This window comes from Phoxinus phoxinus (assembly GCF_949152265.1).
Source record: "Phoxinus phoxinus genome assembly, chromosome: 4".
Lineage (NCBI taxonomy): Eukaryota > Metazoa > Chordata > Actinopteri > Cypriniformes > Leuciscidae > Phoxinus > Phoxinus phoxinus.
Window position 1 is genome coordinate 31401112 of NC_136879.1, and position 21149 is coordinate 31422260.

Below are 21149 nucleotides of genomic sequence, written 5' to 3' on the forward strand. Positions count from 1 at the left end.
AGGAATCAATCAATTTGTGGTCTGTAATGGTTGGAGACCATCTCATAATTTGTGAGAGCTTCAGCATGACCCGACAAATGCAAAGCGTCCATTAACACAGAGTGTCGGTTAAGAGCCCCCGCCTTCTCATGCTCTATATGAGTTTATAGCCCCGCTTTTCCCCAGGGGTTCCCTTTCCCCCCTTTCTTTGTTATATAGATTGTGGAATATCAAACTGTGCCATTATAACATTTCCAACGGAGAAGGGCTTTTTATTGTACCTGCACTTGCACTACAATTATGAGGTGTTTTCCTTTTCAGTCTTTTCATTTATTTAGCATTTAAAAAAAAAGGTTTAACGATTTAAACATAAAACAGCTTGCAATTCTTTTGTAAAATTCTAAAGGGTGTTTAGAATTTGTGTTTTTATTGTTTTTTTGTGGTGAGGTAATAATATATGAGAACCTTTATGAGAGGATTATGATGGTATGGGCATGTAAATATTTGATAACTTCTAAAAGGACCTAAAAGGCAGACCACATGTAGAGAACCTTTGATTTCTTTGATGATCTAATACTTTAAAGACATCATCCTGCAGTATAATCTTGCCTAGTCATAACATAATATATGATTTCACACTATACTTACCTTTCACACACACACTGTAATAAATACATTAGAAATGAAACTCAAAATATCACAGCTATAGTTTTGTCAACCTTAAAGTGCTACACAGAAGCAAAATGTTTTGTGCGTAAACAAAGGCAACACCTTCCATTGCTAAGTCTTCTTTAGCATAAACTCAACAACAGATCTCTTTGTTCAGCGAATCAAATCACATTTCTCTTTAACATTATCAATATAAAGCAATTGTTTGCCCATAATAAAATGTTTTTAGATCATGAATATGTTGTGTATATAATAAAGCAAAGAATATGAGCAATAAACATCAACACACAACAACCTAACCGTGATGACAAAAACAACCATAAAAGCATAAAATAGTAAAATGTTAATCCTTCAACAGTAACTATAATTTATTCATGCCGTAATGCATGCTGAGTACTCACAATCCCTTAACAAAACAACAATGTTTGTGGAGTTGACTCTTTGTTATCTTTGTTCTGCCACGATTTAGCTGAACATTGTTGCTGTGACAAGTTAAAAACACTCATCTCTGCCTCACTGACCATGTGTGGTGTTTATAATTGCTCTCAAATACTCTCAACATTTACACAGACTTGTTTTGAGAACATTGTGATGATTTTTAGTCTAAAAACAGTATATTTGATTTGAACTAATATTCGGCATACTCAAGATGACAACCAAAGTATACTGAGGTGAAATCTGTATTTGTCTGAAACCCTGTTTAGCAGAAGCACGTGAACAAATGCTCATGTTAGCTGCTTCTTCTCCACATTTTAAAGCCTTGTTTTGTGAGGGGAGTTTTGTATATCTGCGTTTGTTCCTTCGTGTTTATGCTTCTTTAAAAAAAAACTGATTTCATTTCATAAGATTCTCCAGTGGCACAAAAAAAACAACATTTTTGAATCATTGTAATGAAACACTCAGATGACATATCAGTCTCCTTTATCCCACACACTTACCCCGGATAACGTTTATCACTTTCATTATGCATCAAAGCATATGAGAGATTTCAGATGCTCTGGTTTCCTGATAACTGTAATCCTGGAGTCTGTCAAACCAAGACCAGACGACGTCCAGACAAAGACTATCTGAAACCACGATCTGACAAAAAACAGACCAAGGCCCAAATAAACAATAAAGTAAAGCAGTATCAGTTTGAGGGTGTTGTTGTTGTTGTTTTTCTTTGATTAGCACTGCCTTTTCAGTGACAGAAACCAAGACCGACACAACAGAGACGACAAGCCCATCACTGATCACCAAGGTCTAGCCAGGAGAACCTCGAGTGATCAGTAGTTGTAACAAATACTGCTTTGTAATGGTGTGTTTAACCATTTAGAGAATCAGATGAGATAACTGAGTGTAGCTAAGCTAATAAAACTAGCATAAAACTTAATTGACAAGCTGGGTATCATTATCCTGCTCTCTTTCTTCTACCAAAATAAATGTATAGAAAATGGAAAGCACTGAAAACCAAGATAAAAAGCCTAAAAAAGAATTATTAACTAGCTTCAGTCATAACACAAATGAAATGCGCGTCTACAATGCAAGCAATGAGGCAACTTGTCAAACAGCTTGTTGTTCCTGTTTAATGCCATGGATTTATTCATGGTGGGAGGTTGAAGAATTTCTTTGAAAATATGAATGCAATACGTTTCCTCCCATTCAATTAGGGAGATGCAGAACTAACTCAAATGATAAGAGATTAATGGGTACATTCTTCTGTTTTGATAACACTGGAATCCGCTTTGTACTTTCAAATGGAGTGACACAAAAACTGAGATAGCAGAGCAGAGACTGCAGACTGTCTGAGGAAATACAATATACAGTACTGTTATTGTTAACTAAAAGGAGAACTGAAAATCTTAAAATGAAAGCTCCACAAAACATGAATAAATAATATAATACTATATAAATAATACAAAAATAACACAAAATAGCATGAAAATGTTGCAGAGATTAGAGAAAGATGCTGTTGGTTCTGCTGAGGCCTGTCTCGTCCTGTTGGGTTTGTAGTTCTTTGCAGGTCTCTGTTGTGGAACTATGGAGGTCTGTTTGAGATCCTTTTATGCCATTGACTGAATTTCATAAGCCCTCTGGCAAATTTTCAGACAAAAAAACAGCGCTTTGCGCTTTTCAGACATAGTCACATTCCAAGCGGGGTCAAACTGCTCAACATTTCCATACCTCAAACACATCCGCAGTCAAAGATCTGCCCAGACATCATCACAATTGTCACTTGTCACTCTGTAAGTGTACATTTTAGGTGAAAACGACTAAAAAACACTGTATTATAAATGTCAGGCCAGTAGTTGGCGATGTTACTTTGTAAAGTTCGCGTTTTTGTAGTTTACACGGAGGCGATAACGTTTTATTAAAATCTTGCCCTTTGAAACCCGTTTTCAAAAGTTGAGTTACCAGACCCCCAAAACGCCAATGTTGTGTAAATGAACGGCCAAACCGTATAAAAAGCTTTTAGTTGAAAACGGTGTAAACAGCCCTCCCTCTCTTTCATGCTCCCTCTCTGTAGTTTTTCACAGTGTCCATTACAAACATGATCATTATAGATAGATTTATACATCCATGTAAACAGACAATTTCCACTTCCATAATGTATAGCCTATATCTAAAACTTTGTGACAACAAACAGGAGTACATCTGCAAGAAACTCTGTAATATGGAGCACATATTCTTTCGGAGTATGCTGGACAATACTGGTGTTTGTACTCCAAACTGAAATGTCTTTGCATCTCTTGAGGCTATAAATTTTTAATGAAAAGGTTGTCGCTGACTCAAAGGGCTCAGATCCCTTCACTCCTCAAAATAAAAGAGTGTCTAAGCCACTTTATGAACTGGTAAGACATGTATTGAGTGACTCAGAATGACTGCATGTTACTGCTCAGAACTATGCAGGGTTGCGTTTCCCGAAAGCATCTTTAGCCAACTATGGTCGCACTATAGCAAAGTTCAACGCCTCTGTGTTCTGCCAAAACCTTATAGTTCCAACAAACAGCATTGCAAAGTTGTGTGGTTGGAACGACAGCTATCGAGCAGTGGTTAGAAGCATAGTTTCCCACATGTGTGCATGACATGTGGGCTTAATAAACCCTTATCTTGAGCAAAATAAGTGTTTAGAGTACAAACACCAAAACACCTGGCGTCTATATATTTTATTTCAAATATATATATTTTTTAGCTCTCTCTTTTAGTAGAGCTCTAGTGTGTAAGAATGAGCATATGATTCAATCTTGAAATAAAGCAAAATAACTGAAAAATTAAGAATAAGTCCTCAGATGCCATATAGAGTAGCCTACGTAATTTATAGCAAAACAGAATCTATAACGGATTCATTATAAGTTACTCCACCACATGACATCATTAACCAACATGGTTAAACCACCAATTTGTGTCAATATTGTTTCGGGAAACAGTCGTGATCTAGCTAGATTTCTTCAGTAATGCATCATAGTTAAGGAGGGAGTTACATCATTGTTCAGGAAACACAGCCCAGTATAGTTGACCAATTTAATGTAAAGAATGTTACTTACAGGAAAATGAGGCCAACTGAATGTCACTTTTGCCCGAAGACAGTCTGTCAAAATTTACTCACCCTCGTTCCAAACCTGTGACTTTATATTTTCTTTTGAACACAAAAGAAGATATTTCAAAGAATGTTTCAATGGTTTTTGTCCATATTAAAGATGCACTGGTATCGGCCAATAATCGGCATAGGCCGATAAAAGCTATTATTTTCACTATCAACCATTGGTCGATTGTTTGAAAACCGCCGATGATCAGGGCCGGATATCCTGATTCTTGTAAGTCAAAAAGGTGCGTGAAAACTGGTCGGCCTGCAATTCATGTGTGTGAAGAATTTAGGGCAGGTTAAAAAATAAAACAGGCTCTATTTGACCCACCCTGAAGCCAGGATTGCCAGGTCTGTCATTTTTTTCCCTACACCAAACATTAACTGTTGCGCGCCTCCCATCCCAAAGAGTTTTGTTACTTATGATAAGAAACAGTCCTTAAAAATCGGCATATTTTATTACGAAATTCAAACAATGAATGCTGTTTTGACTCTATATGACGTTACAGATCTGTAATGCCTCAGTTAAGCAGCAGTTTGGATCGCAAGTCTTTTCCTCCACTTTCAGGCCTAGGCTTTATCTCGAAAAACGTACATGAATAACAGAAGGTATGTTGAAAGATACAGTGCAACTTACCGAAATCATGTCTCATTAAGTGACATATTGTTCACAAACTGTTTTATTTGCATCTTTCCATGGTTGAAACACAGATTGAGTGATTACATGAGAGTCTCATGTAATCACTCAATCTATGTTGTAATCACTCAATCTGTGTTTCAACCATGGAAAGATGCAACGTTGCTTTTACCTCAAGAAAGTTAATGTCACTATAGTTAGCTATAAAAACCAATGGAGAGGAGCTTATTTACTGTTTATTAGAGCATATATAGGCCTGTTTGAATAAATTTGCCATGAAGATACTAGTGCTTATGAAAACTATCACAACTGAGTTAGGCTACTAATTAGGCCTACTATTAATATATATATTTTTTTTTGTTATATGAATATAAAAAGTTGAATGTAATATATATCACTGTTGTTAATCGTAACCTCTAATATTATAGTGTAACAAGGGTTTCCTGAAGTTTACAGCATTATTTGAGATTATTTATTTGAGTTTTTTTTTTTTCCTTAAGAAAATTAAAACTATCGATATTGGCATTGGCAGTAAGATATCATTCTGAATAATCGGCTATCAGTATCGGCGGAGAAATGTAGTATCGGTCCATACAACGAAAAGTCCATACAATGAAAAGTCAAAGTTTTTAAACCAACATTCTACAGTAACGTTAATAGAACGATAGTTCAGAGTTATCTGGTCTTTAGTAATGTTCTCAAAACTTTAGCACAAAATCATTACAGGCATTGTGTTCATGGAACTTTTTTTCTTCTTCTGAAACGTTTTAGTTTGACGTTTGTCTTATGTTTTTCAAACGTTGGGCTACTTGTTTCAGAAGGTTCAGAGAACATTTAAAAGTGACATTCCTATAATGTTTGCAAAATTATCAAAAGTAATATTCCCCTAAAGTTCGCATAACCAAGAAAAGAAAAACATTTTTATAGCATTTTTTTTTTTTAACTGTACGTTTGGAATGTTCAGAGATTTGTTTTCAAACCTTAATGGGAGCATTAGCAAATAGTTCTTCAAACATATTTTTGTCAGCATGTCCGTCCTTCCGTAGAATTCAGTGCGGTGACAGTTTCATGCTGACCTGGTGTGCAAATTGTGAGGAGCATTTTCACAAATCATTCGGGTCACCACAATACACATTGACATTTGCCCTCTTTCCCAATCACTCAGTGATTCAAAGGGCAGACCTTTGCTCTGTCTGAAGCAGAGAACATAACATATCCTATGCATAATGCAGCACATTTTACATCATAGCACAGCCTCCAGGCAGCCTGCTTTGTGTCTCGGCCCCTGTAATGAATTATGAAAGATGAGCAGCACCTCTACAGCTGGAGCAGGTCGAGAGACGTGTGGCTGGGGCTGGTCTGTGCTCAGCAGGGGGTCTGCTATAGGACTCACTCAACCGTCCCATCCCCTACTGCTGGCACGGTCTGGCGCGTCAGCCCTGAACTCTCCTTTGCATCTGGGTCAGAGGGTGTAAAAATGGCCCTGCATTCCACTGGTAAAACATGCTGCTGGTGTCCAAAATCAAAGCAATGATCAACAAGAAAAGGGTCTGATCTGTAAAAAATCTGTGGCATTTCCTGTGTTGTTCATAACTGTAAATACCAATTGGTGATAGACATATGTTCCAAGCAGCCTGTTATGTTACACTCCTTGAATGAAACCAGTTTTTGCGGAACGTGATTGCAATATTTAAAAAAGTAGTTTCATTCGTAGCCATATCATAACTTTGAGTCTTATAATATAAAATGATTGCAGAGACTGTGGTGCATTTTTGATGCTTTAAAAGCCATTTGTCCTTATAGCTGAATTTGAGAAATGTCATTTTTACATTGAAAAGGTAACAATGGTAACAACATGGTACAAAAGGTAACAACATGGTACATTTATACCATGGTGCTTAGGCACATAAATGCATTTTCACAAAAATTATAATACACTCTTGATACAAAAGCTGTCACTGCATGGTACGCATTTAAAAAGGTTCTACCATTTAGGTACTAATATGCACCCTTTAGATACAAAGGTGTATATTTTTAAAGGTTACCGCCTCAGTGACATCTTTTGAACCCTTTTTCTGAGAATGTACCACTTAAAAGTTTAGGGCCAGTACGTCTTAAAGTTCACTTCAAAATGAAAATTCTGTCATCATTTACTCATCCTCAAGTTGTTTCAAACCTGTATGAATTTCTTTCTTCTGCTGAACACAAAGGAAGATATTTTGAAGAATGTCGGTCACCAGACAGTTGATGTACCCCATTGACTTCCATTAAAATTTTAATTTTGAAGTGATCTAATCCTTTAAAATTTAGCTTTAATGTAACGTTTTTGAAACTGTGGGATGTTTCCAGCACAAAAATTGTAACTCTGTCTTCATTCACACTGTTATTTAGGACTCTCCATCTGCAGATTTGCCCCTTCATTTTTTGTCCGGTTAAAACAGTAAATTTTCCTGAGCTAATTTTCCCATTTCCTCATACTCACAAAAAAACAATTGCCATTATCTTCATCAAAGTAATATTGCACTGTATCTAGACTGCGAGTTTCATTCTAATGTTTTACCCACAGTCTCCAGAGACAGATAGGCCCATCTGTCTAGATATGGTACAGTGCATAAATGTTTGATGCTTCCTTTCCTGTCTGGTAATTTCTTGCAAACTCTATCTCCCAAAATTACATTACTTGTCTATTTTAAATATATATATTCCATTAATTAGTTTAACCCTGCCATGGAATTTAACATTACATTAAATTGCATCATAGAGAATTCCATTATGACACAATAAATCACTGCTCACAGATTACTTTTAGTCATTGCAATTAGCACATTGCGTTGCAATTGAAATGAAGTCATCTTTCTAATAAGGTCACACACGCATCCTCTGAAGAGCCCCTTTGTCTTGTTGCAGAGATTCCCATTTCTCAGGTATTGTTCTGATGAAACCCCACTCTCACATTAATTAGAGTTTTACCCAATGGAGGACTGGCGTATTTACTTCTCATACCCCACTGTCCCTCCTCATATATTATTCTCACGTATTAACTACCCTCATCATCATATAATGAAAGTCATTTTTCGGTGCATTTATCATGACCTACTTAGCACCATGTAAATTTTTAATATGCAGTGGCTCTGACATTAGAGCAAGGAATCCTTAATATTACTACTGTACTAAATGCTTTTCACAAAATGAGTTTGGGGGATATGGAATGAACAAACAGTAGGCCTTTTTCATCTTTCATCACAGTGAATAGAGAGTTAGTTGGTTGTAGGCCTACTGCAGAATATGATTGAGCTTTCATCTGAAACAAGATACTTACATAAACTTCAATAATCAAACAATTGTCCTCACGTAACACAATAGTCTGAAAGTAAATCCAGCATTTTGCAATTACGTGAGTAGCCTAGCTATGGCCATTCCCTTCACATGCGACTTCTGTTTACTAGCGTTCCGTTTAACGAGCGACTTAGTGCTTTGTGAAAGTACAAAACCTTGAATAACTTTTAGTTACTGAAACCATGCAGAAATGAAATTATATTTATAAAGTAGCCTAGGCATGTACGTATAGCCTACGTTAAAAAAAAAAAAACTCATGTAGGCTAGCCTACTTGTTTGGACACCACTGGACTTTATTTGGTTCAAGCCATCAGTTGAGGGAGCCTTAAACCTAGAAAGTGCTTTGTAAAATTTTCTTTAAGATAACCAGAGGGAAACAGCACTTTTGCAACACGACTAAAATATTATTCTGTCTACGGAAGGTTTTCTTTTTTCTTTTTTTCTTTTTTAAATAGTGAGGCTCCCTCTAGTGGTGTTGCGTGTTAACGCGAAAGGAAATCACCAACAATTGTTTTCACAATGAAGCCTTTATTAATGACACTGCATGCAATAAGAGTAAAAACTCAACAAATACAATTCAGAAACAATGTGATTCTTGAAAACAAACAGGTTCAACAAGATCAACTGTCTGAATTTGTAACATATTACATAAGCTGTAGTATCCAAAATAAAATAAGCATGCCTGTAATCCCTTTTCCAAACCGACACTTTCCTTCCACATTAATAAGATACAAGTGTGCTAAATCAAAGCAAGGCTCTTCATGCAGCAGTTATGATAACTTTATGAAGCATGTTTTCTTTCACCTGTTCTTTTAAAGCTGTCAATCCTAAAGCCTTCAATCCTGCTTTAATGTGGCACAACTTTAGCACAGATCCTTTATGATAAATACGCTTTATCCTCACAAAAATCACTTGTTTGTAATCCTCCCTGTGTAATCCTCTTCCTTACATCAAATGCCTCAGCCTATTCTGTACATATTTTGCTTTAAAAAGGCATAGATCCATTAAAAATGTGTATCTGAAGTATATACGTGTAAATAAATGAATGAATAAATTCAGCAATTTTTAAATAAATTTTTTTTTTTTGGTTGCAATATTTGCATTTTAAATGGCAATTGTGTTGTCTGCTATGCTGACAGTTTTTCTTTTTAAAAGTCAAGTAATAATAATATATTATGGATCCCCAGTTCCCACCTCCACCAGCACTGTTTTATTTGTCCTTCCTAATAAGAGCTCTGGGATCACGGACAGTTAACGCAGAATCCTGAGTTTGCGGTAAAATGTCACGGCCATGAGGGCAGCGATGGTGCCACCAACGACGAGGACAGCCAGAGCAATGCCCAGTCCTACAGACGCCCCGCTGGCACTGTCCTTCTGTGCACTGCTCACGGCTGTACAGGAAAACACGAGACAGCACGTTATTACCAAAATTACTTGATTTCTGGCACTCTTCTGTAAATGAACTGCATTGATGAGGGAGACTTACCTCCTTCATTAGTAGTAGCTGAAAGAAAGAACAATTATGAGTTAATATCTGACTATGCTTCTTAAAAAATGTTTCCGTCAGTATCATAAACAATGACAAGGATCAAGTAGAAGAGAGCCATACGGGTGTCTGCTCGAGTCCTGATAGGTCCTGAGGTGATGAGGGTGGTGTCTGAGAGGCCATCTGTAATCGTCGTTGTCTGGATGTCCCGTCTCCTCCTCTTGCATTGCTGATCAATGAAGAGGGAATGAGGGTTAAACAAAACAGCAGGACACATTTTTATGGCAAGCCGTTTGGACTTTTATTCATTCCCAGGATATTAATTCTTGATATAAACAATTACATCTTCACTAGTTAAAATGCTAATTCTTGATATTATAGGAATTTAGGAATTAGATTTCTAGTAGAAACAATGGCCATTTTTGATATCAGGAATAACATTTACAAAAAAAAATTCACTTTTCAATTCTTCAAAAGTCATCACTCGAAATCTTGTGATTGTATTTTCACTAGTTAAATGTCACCATTGGCTAACTGTTGACATCAAGAATTGATTTCTTACTAGTTGAAATTTCACTTTCACATATCAGAAATACAAGTCTTACTAAAATTGAGTTATCTATATCAAGAATTCATATCCTGGAATAAAAGTCTAAATGTATTGCTTTACACTTATCCCTAATTGAACATTCTCTTCATTCAGCTAAGATCCGCAGTCTGAGAGCTTGTACCTTGAACCCGGCGCAGGTGCTGGCTTCACAAAGCCTGGTGATGCAGTGGAGGAAGTAGGTGGAAATGGTCTGGTTCTGCTGCTCGATAAAGCGGAAAGCCGGGAAGCTGAAGCGAGCCTTCTGGCTGTTTCCATTCTCCAACATGGTGGTGAACAGATCCTTCGAGCACCTTTTGAGAAAAGGTAAATTTCAAGTATGTTACACACAAACAGGGCCCAATGCACTGGTCATTTTCCGTTTTATGTGTTGTGTTTTAGGGTTGAAGGAAATGTCTGTAAAATGATCTGAAAATGTCCTGACAGAAAATTTCCAGTAGCTTTTTTGTTTTTTTTTCTAAGGATTTATTTCTGTGCAGGACAAGATGACCAGTGAATTTCCGTGGCTTTGTCCAGTGTTTTATTTTATTTTTTGTGTAATAAACATTCTAATTAATGATTTTTTTTTTTTTGACAATTATAAATGACCAAAAATATAAAATAACTTTTTGCACTTTTTTTTGGGACTTACGGGACAAAAAGATTGAAAAAGGTTGAATTGGAGGGTAGGGCTGAGATAGAGGCATAGCATCGATCCAGCAGAACATGATACCTGTGGAGGAGGAGGACAGGATCAGTCAATTTCTACATAAACTAACACAGGGGAAATCTTAGAAGAAACATCAGCCAATGTTACTCACTGTGAAGTCAAGTTTGCTGCTATGACTTGCACATAGATTTTGGTTCTGAGCTCAATGCCCACAGTTGAGATAGGGAGCGGAACAGTGTAGTTTACATCCTAGAGGCACAATTAAAATACGGGTTCAGGGACAGAAAACTGACGGAGTATAGAAGAAGCTACAGGTTTTGGAAATTGGGAAAAGGTTTGTACTTTGAAGAGCTGCATGCTTAAAGTGCTGATGAAGCTTCCGTTGTTGTCCTTCACTGCAATAGAGGAGGATGACCTGTAGAGGGAGGAAAGGTTCCATTTTACAAGGGCCACATTCTTGAAATCTAACATTTGCTTATAATAATTATTTAGTTAAGACTCAACAAGCTGCATTTTCAGATGTTTAATACTGTATACACTACTGTTTAAAAGTTTGGATTATGTACGATTCTGTCTCATGCTCAGCAAAGATGCATTTATTTGATTAAAAATACATTAAAACTGTAAAATTGTGAAATATTATTCTAATTTAAAATTACTGTTTTCTATTGTAATATACTATATTCAAATTAAATTGATTCCTATGATGCAACGCTGATTTTTGTCACATGATGTGTCAGTGTCACATGATCCTTCAGAAATCATTCTAATATGCTGATTTGCTGCTCAAGAAACATTTCTAATTATTACCAAGTTATATAAGATATAAGATATTAATGGAAACAATTATACGTTTAAACTAGGATTATCTGATTAATAGAATGTTCAAAAGAACAGCATTTATTTGAAATGTAAATCCTTTGTAACATTATTAATCAGTATACAAATACACTTTTGATCAATTTAATGCATCCTTACTGAATAAAAGTATTTTTTAACAGTAGTGTATGTCAGAACGTATGTGTTTCAATCCAAAAGTTGGTCTATGCTTATGTTTATGTAAATATGTAAACTGCCTTTTAGCTGATTGAGAATAAAATGACTAGACTGGGAGACCAAATGGCTGGTTTAAGATTTTTTTATTATTATTATTTCATCAGGATTAATCTATTAAGAGAGTTAAAAGATCTTACACGTCAACTTGTGTATTGTTGACCAGGTACTCGAGTGGATATGCACAGGAGTAAAAATACTTCAGCTCAGCGTTGTAGGTCACTGTTCCTAATGTGGGGTCGAAAGATCTGACCACCCCACTGATGTTGACCGTCTGGATGTTAGAGAAGTCTGAGAAGGCCCCGGTGCCTGGAGCGCTGGTGGTCTAAAAAGTGAGGCAATAACATTAAAAAGACTTGCACAGAGAGAGAACGAAATACAGAGAGTGTTTTGAATACTATTCAACAAAATGATGCTCTTAAAGAGATAGCTCACCCAGAAATGAAAATTCTGTCATCATTTACTCACCCTCAAGTTGTTTCAAACCTGAATGCATTTCTTTGTTCTGCTGAACTCAAAAGAAGATATTTTGAAGAATCTCAGTTGATGGTCTGAGATACTATAGTAGGCTATATAGTATCTCAGACCCCCCATAGCCTACTATAGAAGTCAATGGGGCCAATCAATTGTTGCATACCCATACTCTTCAAAATATCTTCTTTTGTGTTCAGCAGAAGAAAGTCATTCATACAGGTTTGTAACAACTTGAGGGTGAGTAAATGATGACAAAGTTTTTGGGGTGAACTATCCCTTTAATGAGAGTAGGAGTAACACTGCCCCCTGTTGGTAGCCACAATGGCTTGCTGGCTTGGGGACTGCCAAAAGTTTGGTACTAAACTTTTTTTTTTAAATCAGGGAAGGCATCATCAATGCAGTTTAAGATGCAGTAATACTCACGCGGAAGATGCTGCCACAGGCGTCCAATTCTCTAAGCGGAAAGGTGAAGCGCACGACCGGAGGAGTCGCAGTCGCATCCAGTGTTCCCCGACACAACGGGTCATTTGCCTTTTGATTCAAAATCAACAAGGACTCGTTATAGCCAGTGTACATGACCGGGCAAACCTGGATTGCCAAATTTATAGATTCAGTCCCACAATACACTGCGATGTCGGTGTACTCTGTAAAACAAAGACATGTTCCCTGATGTAGGCTATTTCTTAAAACACTGATTACTTATTTTAGTTTGCAATTAGCCCACAATAATCCTTGGAGACAAAAAATACAGGGTATTACCTGGACGTCTGAGGGAATTTCCACACTCACTAACAGTAAGAGCCAGATGGCCTTGAACCAGCGCGCCCAAAATCAAGAGGCCGAGGAGAGCCATGTCAGATCTGCTCTTCATCAATGTCCAAAAATAACCTTCGAATGACTCGCAGCACCAGAGAAAATCTTGAAGAGCTCCTGAAGGTATCCTTACTGCTATAAAGATTCGTTACTGTCTCAAAGTCACTGTTGGATTAACTCTGACAGCCTTCAGTTTGTGCTTTATATGTGTGTGCAGAAAAAAGTTGGTTTCCGCTGGATTGGACCAAAACAAGGTCATTTGCCATTTGGTATGTTTGTTTGAGTTCTCCAGAACAATCCACTTTTGTGGATAAGGTACCATTACCTTGAGGCAAAACTTGAAACCTTACACATCACCTTTGAAGTTAGACCATTAACAATGACCACTGTCTTTGTCATTTTGTACATCCTGAAACATATCAACATGTAATTTAATGAACTAAGTACAAATTCTATTGAAGAAGCACACAATAGGTCTCATCTTCTCTTTGGACCTAAAAGTACAAGTCTGTCAGTGTAACCTCTGACCTTTCAGGAGGTTTGTTACTTGAAAGTCTTGATGGACACTGGATGAAATCACACATGTGATGTTTCATAATAACCTATTTGATGGTTGTGACAATGATTGTCAAAGGGATATGCTGAAGAATTAATTGTGGAGGAAATTTTTTATGGCGGTTATATCTAAACCTTGGGATACGAAAACGTCGACCAGATGGAAGTGGTTCAAATGCTTTATCTAATGTACTATAATGTGTATTTTGTAGATAATTCAAAATGAACGGCAACCTGGACCATTTGTATTAGCTCAGATGCGCCAGCTACGTCTAAACCCTGTCAATGTCAAAAGCTTGAATACATTTTTTTTTTTTATAAATGCTTTATCTACAATTCGAACCACTTCCATTTGGTCGACGTTTCTGTATCCCAAGGCTTAGATACAACCACTAAAAAGTTGTATTTGTTCATTTGGTTACATGTTAAACTCTAGTGCAAAGGACACGACTGTGTGATTGTAATGTGGCTACATTTTCCCTTAAAGGGACAAATAAAGTATTAAGTCAGTAATTTAAGTAAAAGATAATAATAATAAAAAAATTGTCCAATGAAAGGCAATGGGGTCCAAAGCAACTACTTTCTGACTTTCAGTACAACATGGAGAAAACCAGTTGAAACATACTTCAAAATATATAGACTTTGAGAAAAAGAAACAAAAAAAAATCATACAGTTTGGAACAGCATGAGGGTGAGTAAATGATGAGAAATTGTTTAATTTTGGGTCAACTTTCCTTTTGATAGTGTTGAGCCTACGAATGAACAATCTCTTAGTAATTCAGAAGCTTTTCGAATAGTAAAGTCTCCATAAAAATAAAAACTGCAAAATAATTTCTGGATTCTTGTTGTGCTTCATATCTATAGCATTTCAACAGCGAATGAGGTGAAATCTGTGACTGGCCAATCTGTGGTATAAATTGGGTTGCGTTTAATGTGAAAATGAGGTACAAAAATCACAGAAAATACCAATGGAATTGTAATGTGAACCTGTCAGCTGAGCTACCTGGGAAGGACAACAATATTCTGATTCGAGTCAAATCAGAGTGTTGGGTGTTGTCCTTCTTCTTTTGTCAACGACACAAAACCATGGGAAATGTTACAGACCTCATCATAATATGATGCTGGCCTTGACGTAGTCAGTTAAATATGTTAGCTGAGGTCTTTGCTCTGGTTTTGTCAAGATAAGAAGTGAGATAGAATCAGATATATTCTAGCTTTTGACTTACTGCAGTAATCTGGGATTATGTTGAAAAATGATGCAGATTGTGGAGATCTACGGTGGCACTGTGGGAATTAAATGGGTGGTTTGTGTCTTTGTTAAATGTCATTTCTTGTGGCTGAATTAAAAAAGGCTGTGCGGTTTTAGGTACACAAAGAATATGTTGAAAACTGATAAAAAAGCAGATAAATGATCCAAAAAGAAGCAAAATTTAAATTTATTATCACATGTCCATTACATTCAGTTGACAAAATGTCATGTTGTACATATATACAATTTGATTAAAAAAGCTAAAATAAATGTGAAACAGGTTATAAATGGGACCTTGTGCAAAAAAAAAAAACACACCATAAAATATACATCTAAAAATAATTTAAACTGTACCCACAAAAAATAAAAAACAAATGAACAAACCTGCCTGGTTAATTGTGAAATAAGGTTGGTTAACAGGATCTGTGGCATGCTGTTTATTACAACAGAACACACACACACACACACACAATATATAAAACTTCAGTCATAATATGATCATAATAAGATCAACAAAAAATCATAAAGAAAATTGTCTGCAATCATATGTGAACAATCTATATTTATTTTGTGCTCTGCACTTCAAGACAAAAAGGATCACAGACCCTGAAACAGAAAGTAACAAACTGAGGTATTTTAAAATGTACATTTATATATATACACTAACATGTTGGAGTCAGTAAGAATTTTTTTTATTTTTTTTTTAAGAAGAAAAAATTATACTTTTCTTCAGCAAGGAATTGATCAAAAGTGACAGAAAATACATGTATAATGTTACAAAATATTTCTTTCAAACAAATGATGTTCTTTTGAATTTTCTGTTCATCAAAAAAACAAAAACAAAAAAAAACATTAAGCAGAACAACTGTTTTCAACATTGATATTATTAGGGACTATTAGATTCATATATGATCAAATAGGGAAACAAAGACAATTTTGGGACATAAGAAAGCAGCACTGAGGTTCTGATTAAAATGCAATGATAGGAATATGACCAAATATTGTTGACAGAATTCAATGCTCTCATGGTTCAAGAATGAAGGTCATCTGAAGCTGGGGTTCCAGACTCCTGTCAGGCTAGAAGGGCTGGGCTTCCTGAGCAGCCTGAGGGAGAGCATGAAGAGACCCAGGCTCGTCACACCCAGCACAACCAAACCCGATATCAAGGCACTGGTTACAGCATTCAGGGGCTGGGAGGAACTGCTCACTGCAGACGCACAGAGAGGGGTGAATGGGGGTAAGCAGAGGTTTGGGGGTGAACGGGTTTGGGTGGAATAGGGGTCAAAAACACAGACAAGATGGTTCTGTAAATGGATAAATATAATTTGCAGAATTTGACACTGGTGTCCATTGTTTCACTGTGAAAACAAAGCTGATGTCTCACAGAAAGGACACAGTGTGGTGTGTATATGTGTGTGTGTGTTACATTTAGCAGGCTAGTTACTTTTTCTTGACCTCCTAAAAAAGAATCTTACCAGGTCGCGAGTTTTTGGTTGGAGTTTCATCTGCAGAGAACACACAAGATGTTCATAAATAAAGCATAAAAGATTTCATGATTTAAAAGTGCTATGTGTATGTTCATATATTAATCACTTTTTGTTTTGCCAATGTGTGAACACTTAAACTAGTATAAAATGAGACCTTCCCCTACTTAGATTGTCTTTGAAAGCCTGTAGATTGATGTTTTTTTATGTGAAGGACTCGGGTAGGTTTCGCCGGGAAAATCAAAAGGATGTAACGTTTACACGCGTTACAGTCAGTTTCAAACATACTTTATATTCAAACTATCATCTATATTCAAACTATCAAGTCTTTTTTTCTTTATTTATACTTCAGCCAGGACATGAAATAATGTTACAAAATATTTATATTTAAAAAAAATGCTGAACTTTCTATTAATCAAAGAATCCTGAAAAAAATGTATCAGTCCCAGAAAAATATTAAGCAGCACAAGATTTTACTTACATTTATAGTTACATTGACTTATAACAACAACAAAAACATAGAGAGTAAGTAAATCTTATTTGTCCTTTTTTTCAGAGCATAAACAGACTATAAAGCTGAGATTGAGGGCTCTTACCGCTCCTAGTGATTATGGGACCTGCGGTTATGACGGCATCCCCTGAGGACGAACCTGATACTGCATGTTCATCCAAAGTGTCTCTCCTCCTGCGGTTTCCACAGATCTGCCATGAGAGGTATTACAGTCAGTGCTCTCATTCAGTCAAGTCACCTAAAATACATTATTAACCATCAAATATTTCAGCATTAAGACCGTTTACCGGCAATAGTATTCCACAGTCGTCTGCTCGACACAGCTTTGAGACACAGTGCAGAAACACAGTGGACATCTTCTGGTTCTTATGTTTCACAAAACGGAAGACTTCGAATGCAAAGCGGCCCATTTGACTTTTTCCATTCTCAAAAACTGTTGTCTGTGGATCCTTGTAGCACCTATTTAAACCCCCACCACCAAAAATAAGGCTCTTTAAACATCAGATCTATGCTGATAAACTGATTATCTTCAGTCATACCCAAACAAACACTAACGCGCACACACTCATACACACACACACAAGTCATTTCCTCTAAAAGGCCTTTGTGCATTGAATAGTAGTCAGTTGAGCAGGTAATGAGGACTCACCGAGTTAATGCCCACATAATTTCAGAAAATACTAAATTACCCAAAGAAAAGGTCATAGCGTATCTCATCATTAGGGTTCCCAGAGGGGGTGGCGTAACAGTGATCCATCAGGACATTCCACCTGTGGGGAAAACACAGTCATTTCTGCTATTAATGGGAATTGAATCTCTAATCTCAAGAAGTAAAAATAATTAGTTAATAGGGGCTCATGATCTGAATAGTTAACCAAGAAGAGAATATTTCTTACAATTATTTTTTTCCTCACAAAATCTCACAATAACTTATACTAGTTATATCTCACAATTTATTCTAGTAACCTGTCTTTACATGAGATAACTAAAACATTGTGATATGAAATAATTTTACAAAAAAATTGTGTTTTAATCATTTTTAAAAATATATTTTTCTCTGTATGATATACCTCCTGTCCAGATTTGTAGCTTTAACTGCAGCAAACACACGAGTTTTCAAGGACAGGCCAGACGTTGGTATAGAGATCAACTGACTGAATGTTGAATCCTGTAAAATATGAGAAAGAAAATTAGCTATACTGTAATGGCTGTCTAAGGCATTCTTCATTACACAAATATGCCATTTTTACGTTTTAATTTAACTTTGAGAACTACAAACACATTTCTGTACACATTTACAATATGAAAGTGACAATAATAGATCCTAAGGGAGAATTGTTCATACTCTTAAGCCAAATATCATACTTTTTAAAAATATATTTTCATTAATCTTTAGTATATAATCATAAACATATATTTTTTTTAATAAATAAAATTTAATAAAAATAAGAATTTATTTTTAAAAGTTGTAAGCGCTAATTAACTGTGATCTCATGAAAATATAGTTTTGGAACAACAAATGTATGATAAATATTTATTTTATTGCTTTACACACCCACACTTTAAAATGTATTTTATTTTATGATCTAACTAGATGAGATCACTCACATTGTAAAGCACCAAACTGAGTGTGCTCAGGAAAGTGCCATTGTTGTCTTTCACTGATATTGCAGCAGATGAACTGGTAAAGGAGGTTGAGATCAGAACAAGACATTATCACTGTGTATTCACTGCAGAAAATATCAGCAAATCTCTTATTACTTCAGAAATAACTGACTCACGATGCCAGCTGGCTGTTGTTGAGCAGGTACTCCAGAGGATAACTACAGCTGAATTTATACTGTAGACCTGGCAGGTAACTGATGACAGTTGGAGGGTCTGGGGTGTCAATGTAGCCCGATATATTCCCCATCTGCACCATAGAGATGTTCCCATAAGCATTGAAGCCTTGAGTTGTAGAAACCTGAACACAGATAGATTTAAATATGTTACCTAAATTAAAATCTTATTTTCTCTGGGAAAATCGAATTGTTTTGTTCTTAAGGGTTACAAATTAGGCCCGTTTTCACAGACAGGGCTTAGATTAAGCCAGGATTAGACCTTTAATTAGGACATTAAAATACCTTTTATAAATATGCCTTGGAAAAAACATTACAAAACAATGGCACTGACCTATTTTAAGATATCAGTGCAAGATGCTTTCAGTTAAAACAGTTAAAACGTGCATTTTAGTCTGGGACTAATCTTAAGGCTTGTCTATGAAACCACGGTTAAAATCGCAGATCAGTTCTGTTATGTTCAAATCCCGGACAAGCCCCCATTTGTTGCATCCCTTTTGAGCTATGGGACGCAACATATAATACAGTATTAAAACAAACAGAATAGCTCGGGCAAAGTGTGGAAGTTCAGATACACAGTTCAATGGTATTGCATAATTATTCATACACCATGGTATTCACATAGTACATATCCATCCCCCCAAACACACACAATAATACCATGAAACATGCGTGTCAGTGAATGTATCCCTTACCACCAGCGTGTTCCCACAGGCCTCCAGTGTGTTCAGGCTGATACTGAAGAGCACAGCTGTGGGGAAAGTGTTGTTGTTTATGAAGCCTCGGCAATGGACTTCTCCATGACGTCCGTTCAGTGCCAGGTCGGCATCGGTGTATCCAGAGTACAGCACAGGACAGAGGTTAATCTTTAGTGTGATTGTCTGAACACCACAGTATACGCTGATATCTCTGTCGCCTTGAGGGAAAGTCAACACAACAAGTAAATGATATGACATCTCCACAGTGGGGTTTATTATTATATTATCAGCATGACAATTTAAGTGCAAAGAATAACTATTAATTAAAAAAAATCTTGTATTTGCTTTAATGACAAGCTCCATGTACTCCACAAGCAAGAACATCTCTGACCTTTTGGAGCTAGAAATAGCTTATTAATTTTACATCATAACATTTCTTTGTTATACATACTAAAATGTCCAGGTTAAATCCCAGATTTCCAGTGCAGAATCCATCTTTTGGACCCCACTATATAAAATATAAATGTCTCTAATATAAGGAAATAATAAACAAATTATTTATATAGACCAATAAATAGTTGTTATTGGTTTAAAAAATAATGATTTACTTTAAAAGTGATGCATTTAAACTACTGTGTAAAAGTTTGGGGTCAGTAAGATTTTTTCTTTTTGAAAGAAATCTAATTCTCATCATGGCTGGATTAAAAAAAAATACAGTAGTATACAGTAATATTGTGAAATATTATTAGCATGTAAAATTAATTTATTCCTTTGATGGTATGCTGAATTTTCAGCATCATTACTCCAGTCTTCAGTGTCACATGATCCTTCAGAAATCATTCTAATATGCTGATTATTATTATTATCAAATGATATACAAATTACATTTTTCTCAAAAGAACAGTTTTTTTTTTTTGGTAACATAAAAAATGTCTTCATTGTCAACTTTCGAAACAATTTAATGCGTCCTTACTGAATAAAAGTATTAATTTCTTTACTGACCCTAAACTTTTTAACAGCAGTGTACAGTATTATTGTTTACATTCTGCAACATATAAATTCTGGCTCTCAATTTCTTACCAGGGAATCTGCTGTGGTGGTTTGGATCACAGTTGAATCCATTGAATTGTGTAAAAGCTAAATGAATCCCACTGAAAAGCAGAAGAGGAACACATATCCACTCCATTTCAACACCTGGAAAGGAAGGAAAACAGACATTTTTCTACCACATCAAAACTTCAGTTATAACTAAAACAACGACTGGAACAACAGTAATGTTTATTGTCATAAAGTGTTGAGATCCCCCCATTACCTCAGTCCCCTGATGCAGGTGAGCTGCGCTCCATGCGTTTCGGCCTGCTGCCGGTGAGTGAATGGGCAGCCTGGCATCTCCACAGGGCCGCCCGCACCACGGGCCTCTACTGCAGCCAAAACAATGAGCCATTATCAGAAGCCTTAAACAAAAAGAGCTGTCCTGGACAAACATGGGAAAATCCATCACAATCTCAATGCGCTGAACAAATCTTTTTTATGGAGGCAGAAACATGAG

General features: G+C 36.2%; 2 protein-coding genes across 2 annotated transcripts; both read right to left on the reverse strand.

The window, feature by feature from the left end:
• Nucleotides 1-8698: 8698 nt before the first annotated feature.
• Nucleotides 8699-13437, reverse strand: LOC306997279 (zona pellucida-like domain-containing protein 1). The gene is made up of 10 exons (XM_079610511.1): nucleotides 13212-13437; nucleotides 12876-13096; nucleotides 12119-12303; nucleotides 11268-11340; nucleotides 11077-11174; nucleotides 10908-10988; nucleotides 10401-10569; nucleotides 9793-9898; nucleotides 9670-9687; nucleotides 8699-9574 (listed from the first exon to the last, which is right to left on the reverse strand). Exons 1-10 carry the CDS (start codon nucleotides 13321-13323, stop codon nucleotides 9435-9437), a joined length of 1203 nt encoding a protein of 400 aa, XP_079466637.1. The 5' UTR covers nucleotides 13324-13437; the 3' UTR covers nucleotides 8699-9434.
• A 2479-nt stretch (nucleotides 13438-15916) lies between these two features.
• zpld1b (zona pellucida-like domain containing 1b) lies at nucleotides 15917-20786 on the reverse strand (the record flags this gene model as incomplete). The annotated part of the gene is made up of 10 exons (XM_079611178.1): nucleotides 15917-16276; nucleotides 16545-16574; nucleotides 17150-17255; nucleotides 17352-17523; nucleotides 17754-17834; nucleotides 18135-18232; nucleotides 18673-18745; nucleotides 18846-19027; nucleotides 19598-19818; nucleotides 20681-20786. 10 exons carry the CDS (start codon nucleotides 20784-20786, stop codon nucleotides 16113-16115), a joined length of 1233 nt encoding a protein of 410 aa, XP_079467304.1. The 3' UTR covers nucleotides 15917-16112.
• Between the last annotated feature and the right edge of the window lie 363 nt (nucleotides 20787-21149).